This window comes from Ranitomeya variabilis, chromosome 4 (genome assembly GCF_051348905.1).
Source record: "Ranitomeya variabilis isolate aRanVar5 chromosome 4, aRanVar5.hap1, whole genome shotgun sequence".
NCBI classification, from domain to species: Eukaryota; Metazoa; Chordata; class Amphibia; order Anura; family Dendrobatidae; genus Ranitomeya; species Ranitomeya variabilis.
The window spans coordinates 483,612,079-483,631,222 of record NC_135235.1 but is presented as its reverse complement, the minus strand read 5'-3'; the positions used below and the strand labels follow the sequence as shown (position 1 = coordinate 483,631,222).

At 44.1% G+C, this 19,144-nt stretch overlaps 1 protein-coding gene across 1 annotated transcript in view; it reads right to left on the bottom strand.

Annotated features, from left to right (window-relative positions):
* The window catches only part of LOC143765342 (fer-1-like protein 4), a 301,433-nt gene that overhangs the window by 161,532 nt on the left and 120,757 nt on the right, over positions 1–19,144 (bottom strand). The window contains exons 19-22 of the mRNA XM_077251904.1: positions 16,590–16,690; positions 11,273–11,360; positions 6,576–6,692; positions 5,707–5,859 (exon numbers count right to left, since the gene is read on the bottom strand). Coding sequence (XP_077108019.1) covers positions 5,707–5,859; positions 6,576–6,692; positions 11,273–11,360; positions 16,590–16,690 — 459 coding nt within the window. The remainder of the gene's footprint in view (positions 1–5,706; positions 5,860–6,575; positions 6,693–11,272; positions 11,361–16,589; positions 16,691–19,144) is intronic.

Genomic DNA, 19,144 nt, shown 5'->3' with positions numbered 1-19,144 from the left:
GCCTCCAGGGGGAGCTAAGGGTACTATTCATTAGGCCACTCCTCACATACTGGTAAAACTGGGGGTCAGGCAGGAAGTTAGGGAGAACGCTGACTGGGTTGGAACCAGGCAACACCTTGTGGCAGAGGGTGTTGCAGGGGAAGATTCGGTAGGGTCCCTGTCAGGGCTGGGATCCTGACAGAGGCCTGGCAAACAGAGAGAAAGCTACGGGACCGCGCCTGCACTTCATAGCGGCTGTGCCCTAAGAAAGGACAAGAAGCGAGATTTATTGTGCTGAGTGAGAAACGAGATCAACGCAACAGGGAGAATACCAGTAGGAGTCGTGCTGTAAGATCGAGGCAACATCCTACTGAGGCGTAAACAACCGGCGGCCGGAACGCCGAGGAGGTACAGAGCTCTAAGCCATACTTCAAACCAACGGCAGGACAGTCAGTCACAGGCGGGCTGTCTCACTTAAATCACCTACGCAGACATAGGGGGCAACCTGTGGAGAGGGGCGACTCTAGGGTCCCGGAAGAGCTCCGAGCCTACCCGTCATACGGGTGCGTCCCAACCATAACACCTGGGAGGGACGGAAGATTAGCAGAAGATCATCTAATCGAGTTGTGAGGGAACACGAGAAACAGACACAACAGTTGTGGGGACTATCCCGTAAGCACAGCAGGGGAGGACCACAACACATAGCGCTAGCAGGAAGGCGCAGATTTCCACCTGCAAGGAGAACTCTGGAGGTGCCATTGGACCGGCCGGACTTGCGCAGCCTGGTGAACCGTATTGCGGACGGAGGACCCAGAGACCTTCAGTAAAGAGGTAAAGAGACTGCAACCTGGTGTCCTCGTTATTTACTGCACCGCACCACCATCACTATCTACATCTATTACTGTACGCCCCTCAGCAGGGTCACGGACCGGGTCTAGCCACCGTGACAACCCCAGAGCAGAGACTCAGAGGCCCGGTACCGGGTACCCCTCGGCCCTGCGGCAGTGGGGGCGCTACAACTTGGCGTCACGAACAGGATCTACTTAAGCCTGAAGAATCAGGTCATGTGTGTCTTGGAACTGTGATTTATTATACTTGGACTGTGATTTATTGCAAAGACTGTGTGTTGCCATTTACCGCCAAAAGTTCCCGCCAAAAGCCGCCGCCATTGCAGCGCCACAGGGAGCACAGAGGAAGAAGGGCGTGCCATGGGAGGAGACTACCAAAGCGGCGCCAGAAGTAGCGACCGCCCCCTCCGACTCCTGCTGCGAGAGGACGACCTACCCAGCAGCAGAGGAGAACCGCCCCCTGATTTGCAACGGCGGGAACGAGGTGACGAAGGAGCTCAACCTCGGAGAAATGGCAGAGCCAGGTGCATGCGTTGTCGCCGAATGCCAGACAGCGACGATGAGCAGCAAGTGCCCGAGCAACGGCGAGGTGATTCCGGCTTGCTCTCACCCATCAGAGACGGACTCGCGTCCACCGCCCGTGAAGGACCTGAACTCCTGGGAGCCGCCAGTGGAGGAGCCGAGTCTACCTATCCCAGCCACGGAGCCATGGAGGGAGGAGCCACATCAAGAGGCCACTCCGGAAGAGCCGCGGTCCGGGCTGCAGCCGATTCCAGTGTCCTCGTCAACGGGACCGATCGACATCGGTGGAATCACATCAGGCGCAGGTATGGACGGCACCCCTACTCCCCCGGCCGATTCTGCTCTCCCGACCGATCCGGTTCCCCTGACCGATCCCGCTCCTGTGACCGCTCCTCACCCCAGCAACAATAACCGCGCCTTTACGGTAGAACGGGTGGTCCTCACCCCCAAAGTGATGGGGAAGCTGGTACCTCCCCTACCGACCAAGATGGGGGAACCCATAGATGTGGGCCCAGACGGGGTGATCCTCCGGTGGGACACCCCCTGGAACGAGCCGTATGGAGCTCCGGGGGAGAGCCTCACCCTTGCTGTGCTCACTTGGGAACAGTATAAACAATGTCTGATCCAACACTGGAAAAACCGAGATGAAACAGAACCGCAAACGCAACGCAGGAAGCCTGCGCACAACAGGAAAGACGTGGTAAAGCGGGGGACTGTGCTAGCCTTCCACCCGAAGAGGGGTTGGGGCTCCATACAGGAACCGGGACTACCAGCTGACGTCTTCGTTACTAGTTACAACGTAAAAACTCCCTGCTGCAGTTGAGATGGTGACCCATTGCAAAGGGGGGATCAGGTAACCTACACTCGCCACCGGAATGCACAAGGATGGTGCGCTCGGAACGTCCACCGGTGTGAGCCTGAGGTTGCGTCGCCTGTTGCCGCGACCCCGATTGATCCTGATTTGACAGATCTCGTTACTATCACCACCGTCCGCCTTGTAGCAGCCGCCAAGCTTGCAAGCAGGATTAGCCTTCAAATCCAGACACCGGCTGATCTGATGGCACCTGAGAGACCAATTACCAGCACAGGTGCTGCATCGGCTGGGGGTAGGAAACCACCTTCTGCACCATAAGAGTAAGATCTTAAAACTCTGAATATGTAAATAGTTCTTCAAACTGTTTGTTTTCTGCTACGTTGCTGCTAAACCCGTCCAGGGTTAACTCTTAAAGGGATCCCTTTGTTGACCCGGGATCCCTATTGTTTTTGTTTGTTTTCTACATTTGCACAAGTTATCAAGAACTGCTGAATCATGAACAATGCATGATACAAACTCCTTGTATATAGTTTGCACCTTCTTAAAGGTGCTCTCTACTGGTTTTACATAAAGACGGACTCTTTGCGAAGATACGGTTCTTGGAACCTGCATTGGAGTCTTTGCTGCATACGGACTAGCAGCTTGAGAAGTTGCACTACCTCATAGAGACTTGGTCCCCTCTTAAAGGGGATGTTCACATCCTGCACTTATGAACAGTGTTGCCTTAAGATGGTTGAATGGCAATAATGTCTTGAAAAAGAAAGTATTGATGATGTTGATATGTGAAAGTTAAATGTAACTAACTAGTTGATTGTAAGAAATGTTTGATAATGTGTTAGAGAATGAGGACAGAAAGTGAACCCGTACGGGGTTAGTTAGTGAGTCCTCCTAGGAGCCATACAGAGATGGCTCAGTGATCTCAAACTGAAAGAAAAACATGTTCTATACTGTGTATAGAGGTGGAAGGACAGTAGGCTCGGGCAGAATGGAGCGGTCCTGTAACAGAAAGGAGAGGCAGTAGGTCTGGAGCCATTAGGACAGGCGGTCCTGCAGACGTAAAGTAGGAGAATGTAGCACAGTTGCTTAAGCCTTATAATGTGTTATAAGAAGGTCTTTAGTGGATTCAGAGTGTACATCCTTAAAGGCAATGTTAAATTAATGTTTAAAAATTTTGCACTTAGTAGAATACCCGGTTGGGTAAGGAAAGTTATTTAAAAGTATTTAACCATATTTGTAACGTTCAAGTGTCCTCACCTCCCATAAAGGGAAGCTCTGTTCAAATATGCTTATTGTTATTGCACTCACAAAAATTGTATGTCTTTTTGCTGACATGTATTGTTGTTTTCTTCCCAGTCCAGGAGTACTGGATTTAACCGGGGGGGAGTGCAGCGCCCCAGAGTCCTGGTCGTTGCAGTACTGTGGCTCCGCCGCTATGGGGGGCTATGGTACGTCTGATGGCACTGAAGGAGTTCATCTGACCAGGTATCACATACACCAATACATTTCACAGTCGGGCCTCCAGGGGGAGCTAAGGGTACTATTCATTAGGCCACTCCTCACATACTGGTAAAACTGGGGGTCAGGCAGGAAGTTAGGGAGAACGCTGACTGGGTTGGAACCAGGCAACACCTTGTGGCAGAGGGTGTTGCAGGGGAAGATTCGGTAGGGTCCCTGTCAGGGGTGGGATCCTGACAGAGGCCTGGCAAACAGAGAGAAAGCTACGGGACCACGCCTGCACTTCATAGCGGCGGTGCCCTAAGAAAGGACAAGAAGCGAGATTTATTGTGCTGAGTGAGAAACGAGATCAACGCAACAGGGAGAATACCAGTAGGAGTCGTGCTGTAAGATCGAGGCAACATCCTACTGAGGCGTAAACAACCGGCGGCCGGAACGCTGAGGAGGTACAGAGCTCTAAGCCATACTTCAAACCAACGGCAGGACAGTCAGTTACAGGCGGGCTGTCTCACTTAAATCACCTACGCAGACATAGGGGACAACCTGTGGAGAGGGGCGACTCTAGGGTCCCGGAAGAGCTCCGAGCCTACCCGTCATACGGGTGCGTCCCAACCATAACACCTGGGAGGGACGGAAGATTAGCAGAAGATCATCTAATCGAGTTGTGAGGGAACACGAGAAACAGACACAACAGTTGTGGGGACTATCCCGTAAGCACAGCAGGGGAGGACCACAACACATAGCGCTAGCAGGAAGGCGCAGATTTCCACCTGCAAGGAGAACTCTGGAGGTGCCATTGGACCGGCTGGACTTGCGCAGCCTGGTGAACCGTATTCCGGACGGAGGACCCAGAGACCTTCAGTAAAGAGGTAAAGAGACTGCAACCTGGTGTCCTCGTTATTTACTGCACCGCACCACCATCACTATCTACATCTATTACTGTACGCCCCTCAGCAGGGTCACGGACCGGGTCTAGCCACCGTGACAACCCCAGAGCAGAGACTCAGAGGCCCGGTACCGGCCCTGCGGCAGTGGGGGCGCTACATTGGTATTGTATTCTGCCCAGTAATAGGTAGTTAACGGACAGTTGCAGTTAAGTTTGGGACTAGCCCAGAGTGTGAGGGGCTAAGCAGAAGGGGGAGAGACAACATCATGTTAGAACGTCAGAAAGGGCCAAAGGTGCATAGAGAAAAGACCTAAGGTCTAATGTGAGCAGTGCTTCATGAGTTGAGTGTCCCTAGTAAGAAAGAAGGGAGACACAGAGGACAGCAGAGAAGCAGAAGAGAATAAACTGAAAGAATAGAGAGAATGATTGAAGACTGGCCCATGGTCAGGACACCTAACAGTACGGCCCAGAGTGTATAACTCACAGACGGAACGGACCTAGTTGGGACATAGTACTAAGACAAAGACAGTGCCCCGGGCGAGAGTTCCAGAGCATCAGAGACAGAAGGGATAAGTAAAGGAGATAGTGGAAAAGTTGCTCCCTTAAGGGAAAAAGGATGCAGATTGAGCATAAGACTATTACAAACTGGACGGCCGTGAAGACAGTAGAGAGCAGATCAGAGTGGGAGGGGGTAGTTGTTCCCCTACATTCTGAAAGTCATCATTCACTACATGATTGCCGCTGTAATCACTCCCCACTGCACAAAGATTGACTGCTCATTCTGCAGAGTTTGTGGGATAAATGTGTGCAGAGCCAGCTGTCAATCAAAATGCAGGGGAGTGGTAGTGAGTGAGAAGTGATTGTTCCCTGCACCGCCCCAATAACTGGAAGCGAGTGGCAACAGGGTGAAAAAAAAACAAATTTTCTCCCTGTAGCCTCACTTTCAGTAAGCCGGCTACACAGGGTTTAAATGCAATTTTCCTGCCGATTGACCCTACAACTAGAGGCAAATAGCGTTAATAGAGGTAAAAAAAATTGTTTTATTATTGAGATAAATATATAATGTATAAAGCTTATATTCGCCATCTATTGGCGGTGCCAGCTTCAAGATGTTCTGTTTTACTTCTGTGTCTATATCGGGGTATGCCTCAATAAAAAAACAGTTATAGAACATGAAAATATCAAAAAAAGGTATTTTTCACCTTGAAATATACTGTAGAGATCTTGCCGCAGTCCTTCCCTTTCTCCTCTTCTACCACAGAGTAGAGGATGTTTTGTGCTGGGATTCGTGCATATGCCACTCGCTTGTTATTGCTGTACATCCATATGAGTACATCCGGAAGAGTGCACTGCGGCTGTAAATCAAAGAAATCACATTATGTCTTCACATTCAACACTGGAGACATACTGTGCATGCTATCTCACTGTCCTACAGGACAAATATCAGAAAATTAAAGGGGCTGTCTAGGATTGTGATATCAATTACCTATCCCTGGGATCGGTGGGCGTCTGGCATCCCGACCAATCAGCTGTAAACCGTGTACAGAGCCTGAACAGCTCCATAACCAGTGTAGTGGTAATTTTTGGGTACTACATCTCCGGCACCTATTAAAGTGAATAAGAGCTGAGTTGCAGTACCCAGAGACGGTGTCAAGTGTCGACTCCCCCCATTGATCTTGAGTGAAAATTAGTCCTAAAAATCGGTCACCAGTATGTGTGTATTAAGATTTCTCACAACCTTGCTAATTATTATTCAATTGCATACATTCTAATGATTACATTATATTAGGAAATTTGACTTTAAATTAAAAGGGCATTTGACAAACACATCTTTGTTTCCCACGAACGCTCATAATTCATGCATTTTGAAAAGCTTACAAACCTTTAAAACTACAATCCCAACGATTGGTTATACGCCTGTACAAATATTCCACTGCTGTGTACAATCAATATGAGCAAATCTCTACGCAAACTCTCATGGGCACGCACATCGTTCAGTACACTAAAGGTTCATTGAAAGCCAGCAGTTCAAAGCTAGGACACACTTCTACTACTTAAAGGCTAAACACACCATTTTAGCCAAGAATCGAACTTTTGTTAGAATTTTCCTGGCATCATTAATCTTCTCCTTCACATTGTGCTTGGTCAGTTTCCGACTGGCTCTTATGGCCTGTTTAGCATAGAGGATCTGAAGAGAGAAAGTATAATGGAATAAGGAATGGCACAGTTTATATTAGTGATTGGATTTATGTGAAAAATTGCATGGTAAAAACACACTTAAAAACACACTAGGCAGCTTGTTACAGAGCAGGAGGAGCTGAGAAAACTGATATATTGTTTTGTGAGAAAAGATTCAGTATAATCTGCGTTTTCATCAATTAAATCGCTTCCCTTTCTGGGATTTTCAGTCCAGTGGGCAGTCCTATCAGTGACTGACAGCTGTCTTTCTACAAGTGTGCACACTGACACAGCTGTCAGTCACTGATAGGACTGCCCACTGGACTGAAATCCCAGAAATAGCAGAGGATGATTGGAGTATTCATTAGTTGACTCATGCGCTGTAAATAAGTAATTTTTGAAGAAAAAAAAACGGCGTGGGTTCCCCTGTATTTTTGATAATCAGTCAGGCAAAACTCACAGCTGGTTTCTCTCACAGTGCTGGCAGAGATCTCACTGAGGTCACCGCAGTTCAGCCCAGCTGGGAACGCAGCCTCAGTGACCGGAGGTAACCACAATAATGTCACCACCGGTCACTGAGGCTGTGCTCGCAGCAGTTCAGTGACCGGTGGTTCTCAGCCTGGACGGTCGCATCTTGATACCGTACAGGTCAAAAACTGTGATATATATATATACAGCTGACATGTGCCCACAACAGCCGTGGGTGAAATTGCCATCCTCCCGAAGCTGTTAACTAGTTAAATACCGCTGTCAATTTCTTACAGTGGCCTTTAAATTGTGCTTACCAAAAGCGCATAGTAAATCCCATCGTTGACCTCGTCACATGATCGCGGGTCACCGATGGGTCGGCATGACAACCACAGGTCTGAAGCAGAACTCTATGGCTGTCATGCCAGATTGCTATGAGCGCAGCCCAATGATTGGCGCTCATAGCAAGTGAGCATTTCTGCTACATACAAGCAATCTGATCATTGCCTGTATGTACTAGAGCCGATCAGACACCTGCAGGTTCTAGTCTCCCATGGAGAATATTGAAGCATGTAAAAAAAAATGTTTTTAAAAAATATAAAAAAAATTTAAAAAATATATAAAAGCTTAAATCATCCCCCTTTCGCCCCGTTCAAAATAGAACAATAAAAAAATCAATATGTACATATTTGGTACCGCTGTGTTCACAATTGCCCGATCTATCAATATTAATAAAGAATTTACCCGATTGATAAACGGCGTAACGAGAAAAAATTTAAAACCGTCAGAATTACATTTTTTTTGGTCGCCCTTACATTGCAATAAAATGCAATAACGGGACCAAAATATCATATATAAACCAAAATGCTATCAATAAAAACGTCAGCTCGGCGTGTAAAAAAATACAGGTCCTTCTCAAAAAATTAGCATATAGTGTTAAATTTCATTATTTACCATAATGTAATGATTACAATTAAACTTTCATATATTATAGATTCATTATCCACCAACTGAAATTTGTCAGGTCTTTTATTGTTTTAATACTGATGATTTTGGCATACAACTCCTGATAACCCAAAAAACCTGTCTCAATAAATTAGCATATTTCACCCGACCAATCAAATAAAAGTGTTTTTTAATACCAAACAAAAAAACCATCAAATAATAATGTTCAGTTATGCACTCAATACTTGGTCGGGAATCCTTTGGCAGAAATGACTGCTTCAATGCGGCGTGGCATGGAGGCAATCAGCCTGTGACACTGCTGAGATGTTATGGAGGCCCAGGATGCTTCAATAGCGGCCTTAAGCTCATCCAGAGTGTTGGGTCTTGCGTCTCTCAACTTTCTCTTCACAATATCCCACAGATTCTCTATGGGGTTCAGGTCAGGAGAGTTGGCAGGCCAATTGAGCACAGTAATACCATGGTCAGTAAACCATTTACCAGTGGTTTTGGCACTGTGAGCAGGTGCCAGGTCGTGCTGAAAAATGAAATCTTCATCTCCATAAAGCATTTCAGCCGATGGAAGCATGAAGTGCTCCAAAATCTCCTGATAGCTAGCTCCATTGACCCTGCCCTTGATGAAACACAGTGGACCAACACCAGCAGCTGACATGGCACCCCACACCATCACTGACTGTGGGTACTTGACACTGGACTTCAGGCATTTTGGCATTTCCTTCTCCCCAGTCTTCCTCCAGACTCTGGCACCTTGATTTCCGAATGACATGCAAAATTTGCTTTCATCAGAAAAAAGTACTTGGGACCACTTAGCAACAGTCCAGTGCTGCTTCTCTGTAGCCCAGGTCAGGCGCTTCTGCCGCTGTTTATGGTTCAAAAGTGGCTTTACCTGGGGAATGCGGCACCTGTAGCCCATTTCCTGCACACGCCTGTGCACGGTGGCTCTGGATGTTTCCACACCAGACTCAGTCCACTGCTTCCTCAGGTTCCCCAAGGTCTGGAATCGGTCCTTCTCCACAATCTTCCTCAGGGTCCGGTCACCTCTTCTCGTTGTACAGCGTTTTCTGCCACATTGTTTCCTTCCAACAGACTTACCATTGAGGTGCCTTGATACAGCACTCTGGGAACAGCCTATTTGTTGAGAAATTTCTTTCTGGGTCTTACCCTCTTGCTTGAGGGTGTCAATGATGGCCTTCTTGACATCTGTCAGGTCGCTAGTCTTACCCATGATGGGGGTTTTGAGTAATGAACCAGGCAGGGAGTTTTTAAAAGCCTCACGTATCTTTTGCATGTGTTTAGAGTTAATTAGTTGATTCAGAAGATTAGGGTAATAGGTCATTTAGAGAACCTTTTCTTGATATGCTAATTTATTGAGACAGGTTTTTGGGGTTATCAGGAGTTGTATGCCAAAATCATCAGTATTAAAACAATAAAAGACCTGACAAATTTCAGTTGGTGGATAATGAATCTATAATATATGAAAGTTTAATTGTAATCATTACATTATGGTAAATAATGAAATTTAACACTATATGCTAATTTTTTGAGAAGGACCTGTAAGTCCTCAGCCAGCCGCAGATCACGAAAAATGGAGACGCTACAGGTCTCGAAAAACGGTGCCTTTTTTTTTTTTTTACCAAACTTTGGATTTTTTTTCACCACTTAAATAAAAAAGAATCTAGACATGTTTGGTTTCTGTGAACTCATAATGACCAGGAGAATCATAAAGCAGGGGGGCAGGAATTGGCCAGGCTAAATGGAAGCCCCCCATGACTGCGTTGCCAAGGGGAGGGTTTTCATTTTAAGGAAAAATAAATAAGGGGATGGGGATTGGTTTAAGGATGGGGGCGGGTTGGTAGGATGGGGGGGCGGGTTAGTAGGATGGAGGGGCGGGATTCAAGGAAGAAAGTGCGGGAAAAGAGGTCATATCCCACTGGGAGTTGGAGTGTGAAGCCCACCCACCCTTCCTCTTTTTGATATGGAATGGTTCCTTATGGACCCATGGCTGCGAAATTGGGGGGTTGCAATTCGCTACTTGGGTATGTGGCGTTTGATGCATTGTCACAGTGGCAAGTTGGTGGGGGGTGGGGTTCTTGGAGTTGACAATGTTTTTATGGGGGTTGATCTGGCTTTTGATTATGGGCTCTGGATGGGGAATTGACCTCGGGAGCTTTGGAGTTTATTTGCCCAAAACGGGTTACATGGTGCCCTCGAGCTGGTGGATACGGCTGAGGGTAAAAAGGTGTTAGTTCAATTTTTGGTGGCTTGTTGCCTATTGTGAGCCAGATCTTTCAGCTCCAAGAACCCTCCTCTCAAGTTTTTGCATATGTAATTTTATACATGTTGTTATTCATGTTATTGCTTGTTAATAAACTGGCCGCTGTGGCCGATTTATCCAAAGAAATTAATGTGCTGCGCTTTATTCTTAATAAGTGTTGGGGGGATGTTTTGTTTTGGTACAGGTTGGTGGGTGGAGGAGTTGGTTTGCCGGGAAAACCCCAATTTTGGCCATATGCGGTCATAGCAGGTGAATTTTAACATTCAGTGAACATGGTAAAAAAAAACCTGTGGCATTGCACTTTTTTGCAGTTTCACCGTACTTGGAATTTTTTCCCCGTTTTCTAGTACATGACATGGTAAAACCAATGGTGTTGTTCAAAAGCACAACTTGTCTTGCAAAAAATAAGCCCTCACATAGCCATATTGATGGAAAAATAAAAAAGTTATGGCTCTGGGAAGGAGGGAAGTGAAAAATGAAAACGCAAAAACGGAAATGCCTCTGGTCGTGAAGGGGTTAAAAACAAGAGGGGCACAAAAACAAGAGTACTAGCAAAAGGAGAAGGGTCCACTGGGTAACCTCCCACTTGCTTCTCCTAGCATGGATTCATTTGCAAATCAAGCCGTGCCAAGCAGGGACAAGCTGCACAGATGACTCTTCTCCAGGTGCCCGATTTATTTCGTGTGATGATGGAGTCTATGAGGATCTCATGTTATTCTAGTGCCCTGAAAGGCGTCATGTAAGAAATACCAGAAATAGAGCTGAGTTAGCAGCAGAGTTCTTAAAGTGCAGTATCAATTGGATCTAATGGTAAAACTCCTTTTTGGTTTGGTTGTCCACTTTATAGAAAGCAGAAATTCTTTTTTTGCCTGAAGCAGACTTACAATGTTGTGGGTAAGAGATTTTGTCCTGCATTGATCAAGGTTGTTTGGTCGAGCCATGGTTTTCTTCCCAGCACTGAGAGAGAATTGCCTGCAAATAGCACAGTGACCACAACATTAGTCATCACATCTATACATATCACATCTAGCCATTTAGTCAATGTCTGCAGCACAAGTGTAAGCTAATCATCACCAAATCAATAGTGCTCAGCGACCCCCTGAAACATCCTAGTTGAAACTTGAACCTAGAGTGGATTTTTTTACCAGATTTCATAGTAAAAACCGTGTACATTATTAGATAGATCACTTAGACCTGACAAAACTGGTGTACTTATTTTGAAAATTCATGTCAGAAAGGGCTGTATTATTTGTCTTGACAGTTGAAACTCTATCACTGCCCACCGAGCCTGATTGGCTAGTCAGCACTGTCCCTCCTCTGCATCTGAGCATCTCACACTGCTCAGTGCAAGCTGCAGCTGTCAATCAGGCTGGATTGGTTGGTGGAGACTAGACTTAGACTCATGAGCTCTCTCTATCTCTGCCAGGACTTATGTAATGTTCATTTTATTACCAGGATTATACAGCCAGTCTGACATAGATTTTTTAAATAAGCTCATCAGGTCTGGGAGATATATGAAATAATGTATGGCGTTTGTAAAACGAAATGTGGTAATAAATAAATTGTGACCTTTTAAATGTTTCTAGATTTATAATGTGTAGAAGGAATATGAATGTATTTGTCTCTCTTCTTCTTTTGTTACTGTGCAGTAAAATATATCATGATATCATGATATAAATCATTATAATGATATTGGTGTCTATATTTGTCCAGTATTGTACTGATTATATTAGTGTCTATTTCCTAACAAAATGCAACCATAGCAGCAGCAGAGGGAGATTTGCACCCAGAAAATTATTACAGTTACACATATTTTGTTATATACATGTTTATTTTTTTTGTGGGTGTTGGAACAACAACAAAAAAAACAGAGAAAAAAAGGCAAATTGGACAACATTTCACACAAAATCCCCAACCCAAACAAAATTGTCGGCGCCCTCAACTTAATATTTGGTTGCACATCCTTTGGAATAAATAACTGAAATCTCTTTCTATAACCATCAACAAACTTCTTCCACCTCTCATATGGAATTTTGGACAACTCTTCTTGGACAACCTGAACTGCTCCAGGTCTCTCATATTTGAAGGCTGTCTTCTCTCAACAGCAATTGTAAGATGTCTCCACAGGTGTTCAATGGGATTTAAATCTGGACTCATTGGTGGCCACTTCAGAACTCTCCTGTGCTTTGTTTCCATTAATTTCTGGGTGCTTCTTGAAGTATATTTGGTGTTATTGTCCTGCTGGAAGACCCATGACCTAGGACACAAACCCAGGTGACACTGGGCACGACATTGCAACCCAAAATCCTTTGCTGATCTTCAGATTTCATAATGCATTGCACAAAGTCAAGGTATCCAGTGTCAGAGGCAGCAAAACAACCCCAAAGCATCTTTGAAACTCCACCATATTTGACTGTAGGTACTGTGTTCTTGTCTTTGTAGGCCTCATTCCATTTTTGGTAAACAGTAGCATGATGTGCTTTACCAAAATGCTCTATCTTGGTGTCATCTGTCTACAAGACACTTTCCCAAAAGAATTTTGGATTACTCACGTACAGTTTTGCAAACTGCAGTCTAGCTTTATTGTGTCTGTGTGTCAGCAGTGGGGTCCTTCTGGGTCCCCTGCCATAGCATTTTATTTCATTCAAATGTCAACAGATAGTTTGCACTGACACTGATGCTCCCTGAACCTGTAGGATAGTTTGAATTTCTTTGGAACTTGGTTGGGGCTAATTATATCCACCATTTGGACTATCTTGTGTTGCAACCTTTCATCTATTTTTCTCTAATGTCCACGTCCAGGGAGATTAGCTACAGTGCCATGGGTTGTAAACTTCTTGATTATGTTACACACCGTGGACAAAGAAACATCAACATCTCTGGAGATGGCCTTGTAACCTTGAGATTGCTGATATTTTTCAACAATTATGGTTCACAAGTCTTCAGATAGTTGTGTTCTTCTCTTTCTGTTCTCCATACTTAGTATGACACACAAACACACAATGCAAATATTAAGTCAATTTATCCACTTTTTATCTGGTTTCAGGTGTGATTTTCATATTGCCCACACCTGTTACTTGCTACAGCTGAGTTTGAATGAGCATCACATGTGTCCTGGGTTTACCACGACAGAAAGAGGCCAAAAGACTGCAGCATCTGATTTTTCCTATTTCTGCAATGATTAAAAGCAGTTCCCCTTCATATTAAATGGTGCAGGTTTCTTTTAGCAGTGCTCAGTTGAGTGTTCTTGGAAGCTTCTCTGCATATAGGCTATGTTCACATGATCCTTTTTTTGATCCTTTTTTTTTCAGGTCCTTTTTCCATGCAGGGTACAGTCCAATGTTACTCTATGGAAAACAAAAACCGCTGTGCCCACTATCCTTTTTTTCTCAGGCAAATCTGCGAGGATTTGCCTGCAGAAAAAAAGAAGTACCATGTCACTTCTTTCTGCGGATTCAGCTCCTGTTTTCAACAGGCACCAATAGGAAAGTGCTGTTGAAAACCCGCAGAGGAATCTGCAGAAGAAACTGCAGGAAAATCAGCAGTGCAGTTTTGCACTGCGGGTTTTCCAAATCAGGACCTGAAAAAAAAAGGATCAAAAAAAGGATCAAAAAAAGGATCGTGTGAACATGGCCTAAAGCTCTCAGCTGTGCACTGTCAGCCACTCCCATTTCCTATATAATCCGGGCCGTGGCAAGCACTCATTGTCAAGAGTTAGCTTTTGCTGCACGGTTGGATGCTTTTGGTTGGTGGTTGTTATTTGAGAAAGCCTTTGGTTGATTTATGTGTGACTGTTGCTAGGTTTTGAGTGTGTGCTAATTCCCCTTCTTCTTCTATTTTGGTTTTACCCCATCTTCCACTCCTCAGTCCATTCCTATGTTGTTTGTGTGAGTATATACAGGTCCTTCTCAAAAAATTAGCATATAGTGTTAAATTTCATTATTTACCATAATGTAATGATTACAATTAAACTTTCATATATTATAGATTCATTATCCACCAACTGAAATTTGTCAGGTCTTTTATTGTTTTAATACTGATGATTTTGGCATACAACTCCTGATAACCCAAAAAACCTGTCTCAATAAATTAGCATATTTCACCCGACCAATCAAATAAAAGTGTTTTTTAATACCAAACAAAAAAACCATCAAATAATAATGTTCAGTTATGCACTCAATACTTGGTCGGGAATCCTTTGGCAGAAATGACTGCTTCAATGCGGCGTGGCATGGAGGCAATCAGCCTGTGACACTGCTGAGATGTTATGGAGGCCCAGGATGCTTCAATAGCGGCCTTAAGCTCATCCAGAGTGTTGGGTCTTGCGTCTCTCAACTTTCTCTTCACAATATCCCACAGATTCTCTATGGGGTTCAGGTCAGGAGAGTTGGCAGGCCAATTGAGCACAGTAATACCATGGTCAGTAAACCATTTACCAGTGGTTTTGGCACTGTGAGCAGGTGCCAGGTCGTGCTGAAAAATGAAATCTTCATCTCCATAAAGCATTTCAGCCGATGGAAGCATGAAGTGCTCCAAAATCTCCTGATAGCTAGCTGCATTGACCCTGCCCTTGATGAAACACAGTGGACCAACACCAGCAGCTGACATGGCACCCCACACCATCACTGACTGTGGGTACTTGACACTGGACTTCAGGCATTTTGGCATTTCCTTCTCCCCAGTCTTCCTCCAGACTCTGGCACCTTGATTTCCGAATGACATGCAAAATTTGCTTTCATCAGAAAAAAGTACTTGGGACCACTTAGCAACAGTCCAGTGCTGCTTCTCTGTAGCCCAGGTCAGGCGCTTCTGCCGCTGTTTATGGTTCAAAAGTGGCTTTACCTGGGGAATGCGGCACCTGTAGCCCATTTCCTGCACACCAGACTCAGTCCACTGCTTCCTCAGGTTCCCCAAGGTCTGGAATCGGTCCTTCTCCACAATCTTCCTCAGGGTCCGGTCACCTCTTCTCGTTGTACAGCGTTTTCTGCCACATTGTTTCCTTCCAACAGACTTACCATTGAGGTGCCTTGATACAGCACTCTGGGAACAGCCTATTTGTTGAGAAATTTCTTTCTGGGTCTTACCCTCTTGCTTGAGGGTGTCAATGATGGCCTTCTTGACATCTGTCAGGTCGCTAGTCTTACCCATGATGGGGGTTTTGAGTAATGAACCAGGCAGGGAGTTTTTAAAAGCCTCAGGTATCTTTTGCATGTGTTTAGAGTTAATTAGTTGATTCAGAAGATTAGGGTAATAGGTCATTTAGAGAACCTTTTCTTGATATGCTAATTTATTGAGACAGGTTTTTTGGGTTATCAGGAGTTGTATGCCAAAATCATCAGTATTAAAACAATAAAAGACCTGACAAATTTCAGTTGGTGGATAATGAATCTATAATATATGAAAGTTTAATTGTAATCATTACATTATGGTAAATAATGAAATTTAACACTATATGCTAATTTTTTGAGAAGGACCTGTATATGATTGGTAGTTTCCTTTATCTCTGTTCATATTACCTTGTTAGTCTGGTTGGTGTATTATGGTACACTGCTACTTCCCTCGTCCCTGGGTAGGGGAAGGGTACAGACTGATTCAGGAGCTAAGGCAAGGTACGTGGCCCCGGCATCTTCACCATCAGAAGTAATTCAGGGAACAGGGTATGCTAGGGTTCCCCAAGTATTAGGGACAAGGAAGGAGCCCCTGGTCCCAGGACAACCAAAAACAAAGTTGTGGCAACATAGTGAAAAAGTTGTTTACCCAACAATCTTGTCTGGCCTTTTGGGGGGGTTTTGCCGTGAAATGATGCCCAATTAACCTTTATTTCGCATTTTTTTGTGTCGTTCCAATACACATGAAGGAAATAAACATGTGTATAACAAACCATGTGTAATTGCAGTAGTTTTCTGGGATAAATGCTTCTTTTTAAGGAACAATTTTAAGGGTACCAACACTTTTGGTCATGACTGTATATACTGTACATATGTATATGTATATAAATATGCACATTTTATATGGATGGGTGTTGAGAAATTATGGATTCAGGGTTACTTTTACATTATGAAGTGTAAGGGCAGCAACATAATTTTGCTATGATATTTTTTTCATATTGGTTACTAGTTACTGTTTGGTAAAGTCTAATGTACATAAAACAGGGTAAAATTTACAATTTAGGCAATTTCATAAAAATACAAATTCATGTACTTGCAACCAGCAACAAATTCTTCAAAAACTTGTTTTAGACGAATTTCTGGATTTGACTTTGGTCTTCTTGTCAACTTCTCCACCTCATCAAGTCCATTTTCCTGCAAGGAATGATTACAAACGTAACTTGACCATACATATTAGCTGTATGTCGGCTGAACCTGATGATTTTGGTGACGATGGCCATCCCTAATGCGTATGTAGGCCACTTGACTATTGCAATCCCAGATGTCAGGTAGACAAGTATTGGGCAGTAACATTTCAACTGCCCAGTGCTTTTTCTCTCGGGATGTTAAAGGGTTTGTCCACTACACAGACAACCCCTTTTCAATGCCTATGTTTGGTCCTAATAAAATAATAACACTGGGGCCACATTCACAGTTCAGTATTTGGTCAGTATTTTACATCAGTATTTGTAACCCAAAACCAAGAGTGGAGTAATCAGAGGAAAACTATAATAGAAACACGTGACCACTTCTGTATTTCTCACCCACTCCTTATTTTGGCTTATAAATACTGAGGTGAAATACTGACCAAATACTGAACGTGTGAGAGTGGCCTCATACTCACCTCCGGTGTCAGTGCTGTTACAGTGGTGTCAGCTCTGGCTGTCCTGGAGATCTTGTAACATTGTTAAAGGGGTATTCCCATCTCCAAGATTCTACCCAATATGTAGTAGGAGCAATAATAATAATATTAGCAAATACCTTCAATTAGAAATGTAGTATAGTTTTTCTGATTCGCTATGTCTCTTTCCTCATGTGCAGACATTGCAGGATCTTAGGTATCCATGGTTACCACCACTTATACAGTGACAGTTAGTTACTAGTGGTCGTAACCATGGATACCCAAGGTCCTGAAATGCCTCCAGAGGAGGAAAGAAACATGGCAAATCAGAAAAACTATTCCTCATTTATAATTGGAGGTATTTGCTAGTATTATTATTATTATAACACCTACTACATACTGGGATAGGATCTTGGAGATGGGAATACCCCTTTAAGTCACACGATCCCTGCTGTCAATCAGCGCTGACTTCATTCTCTTTGCCTTTGATGAAATCACATACATCCGTACATAGTAAGTGCTGCTGTTCTCAATCCAGATGTATGTGATACGTCCAAAGGCGGGAAGCGGGCCATGATTGACAGCAGTGTTGGAGAGCCAGTGCCGACACAACTGGAATGGAGCCAGTATCAGGGCTCCTTCTCACTTGCGAGACATACGTCTGAGCCTCGCAGGTTAAATCCCTCCTCTGGCGCTGGCACTTGGGAGCGGAGCGTGCGGTCACACAGCAATACATGGAGCTGCACGCTCCGCTCTGGAGTGTCGGCGCCAGAGGAGGGATTTTACCTGCGAGACTCGGACATATGTCTCGCAAGTGAGAAGGAGCCCTAAAGTGTTATTATTTCACTAGGAGCAAACATATGGATTGAAAAGGGATTGCGGACAGCGCCTTTAACAGCCTGAGAGAAAAAGCACTGGGCAGTTGAAATGTAACTGCCCAGTCCTTGCCTGCATGGCATCAGACATTAGAAGAGTGCACTGGGCAGAATGGACCATGCATGCTTATAATTGGGGGATAAGAAAACTATCTAACGTGTATATAAAAATAGGAAGGATCAGCTCACCCAATTATGAAGGAACAATGCAGTGGAACGTGCTGTGCCACAAGGAAAATCACATAATGGAAGGAAAAGGGGTTCCAGCATCTGAATCTTCATTAAAAAATACTCTTTATTGTGATAAAAATTAAAAAAGGTGCAAATCCAGGGCCGAGACCTGGCTGGCAAAAATGCTTCAGACAGATGTCTTTTATCATTGCAATGTCTAAGGACACCTGACTGAAATGTGTTTGCTCACTATGTATATTGGGTGATATACATATCAATCACTAAACATAATAATATAGAGCTTCCTGCTTTCAGCCAATCACATTGGCTGTGATTTGTAAATGTGGCATGTAACAGCGCCATACACATGATATGGATGTCGGTTGAACGATGCAGCCATCTGAGCCGCTTCTCCCATACACAGGAGTGCTTGTTCGGACAAGTGCTCCTGGGTTCTGGCTTACATCCGGAAGAAAAAAAGGATTGGCAACCCAAAATTGGACATCAATATCTCCAGTGACAAAAAATTGTCCGGAGCTCACCATACACATTATTGTGTTGGCCGAAAGGTTTTGATAAGGAGATAGCAAAAGCCGGCAATTGAATTACCGGCTTTTAGGCTATCTAGCTCTGTATTAAATATAAATATATTTATATATATGTTTGTCAATGACATATATATATATATATATATATATATATATATATATATATATACACAGTATATATATATATATATATATATATATATATATATATATATATATATATATATACTATGTCTAGACATTTATTTCATCTATTCTATTCTGTCAGTGTGATTTTACTGTGCATCGCACTGAATTACCGGCTTTTCTATAAAACACCTCTGCGTATTTCTTGCAAGTCACACGCATGGTCCATGTGTAATCCGTATTTTTCTCGCCCCCATAGACTTTCATC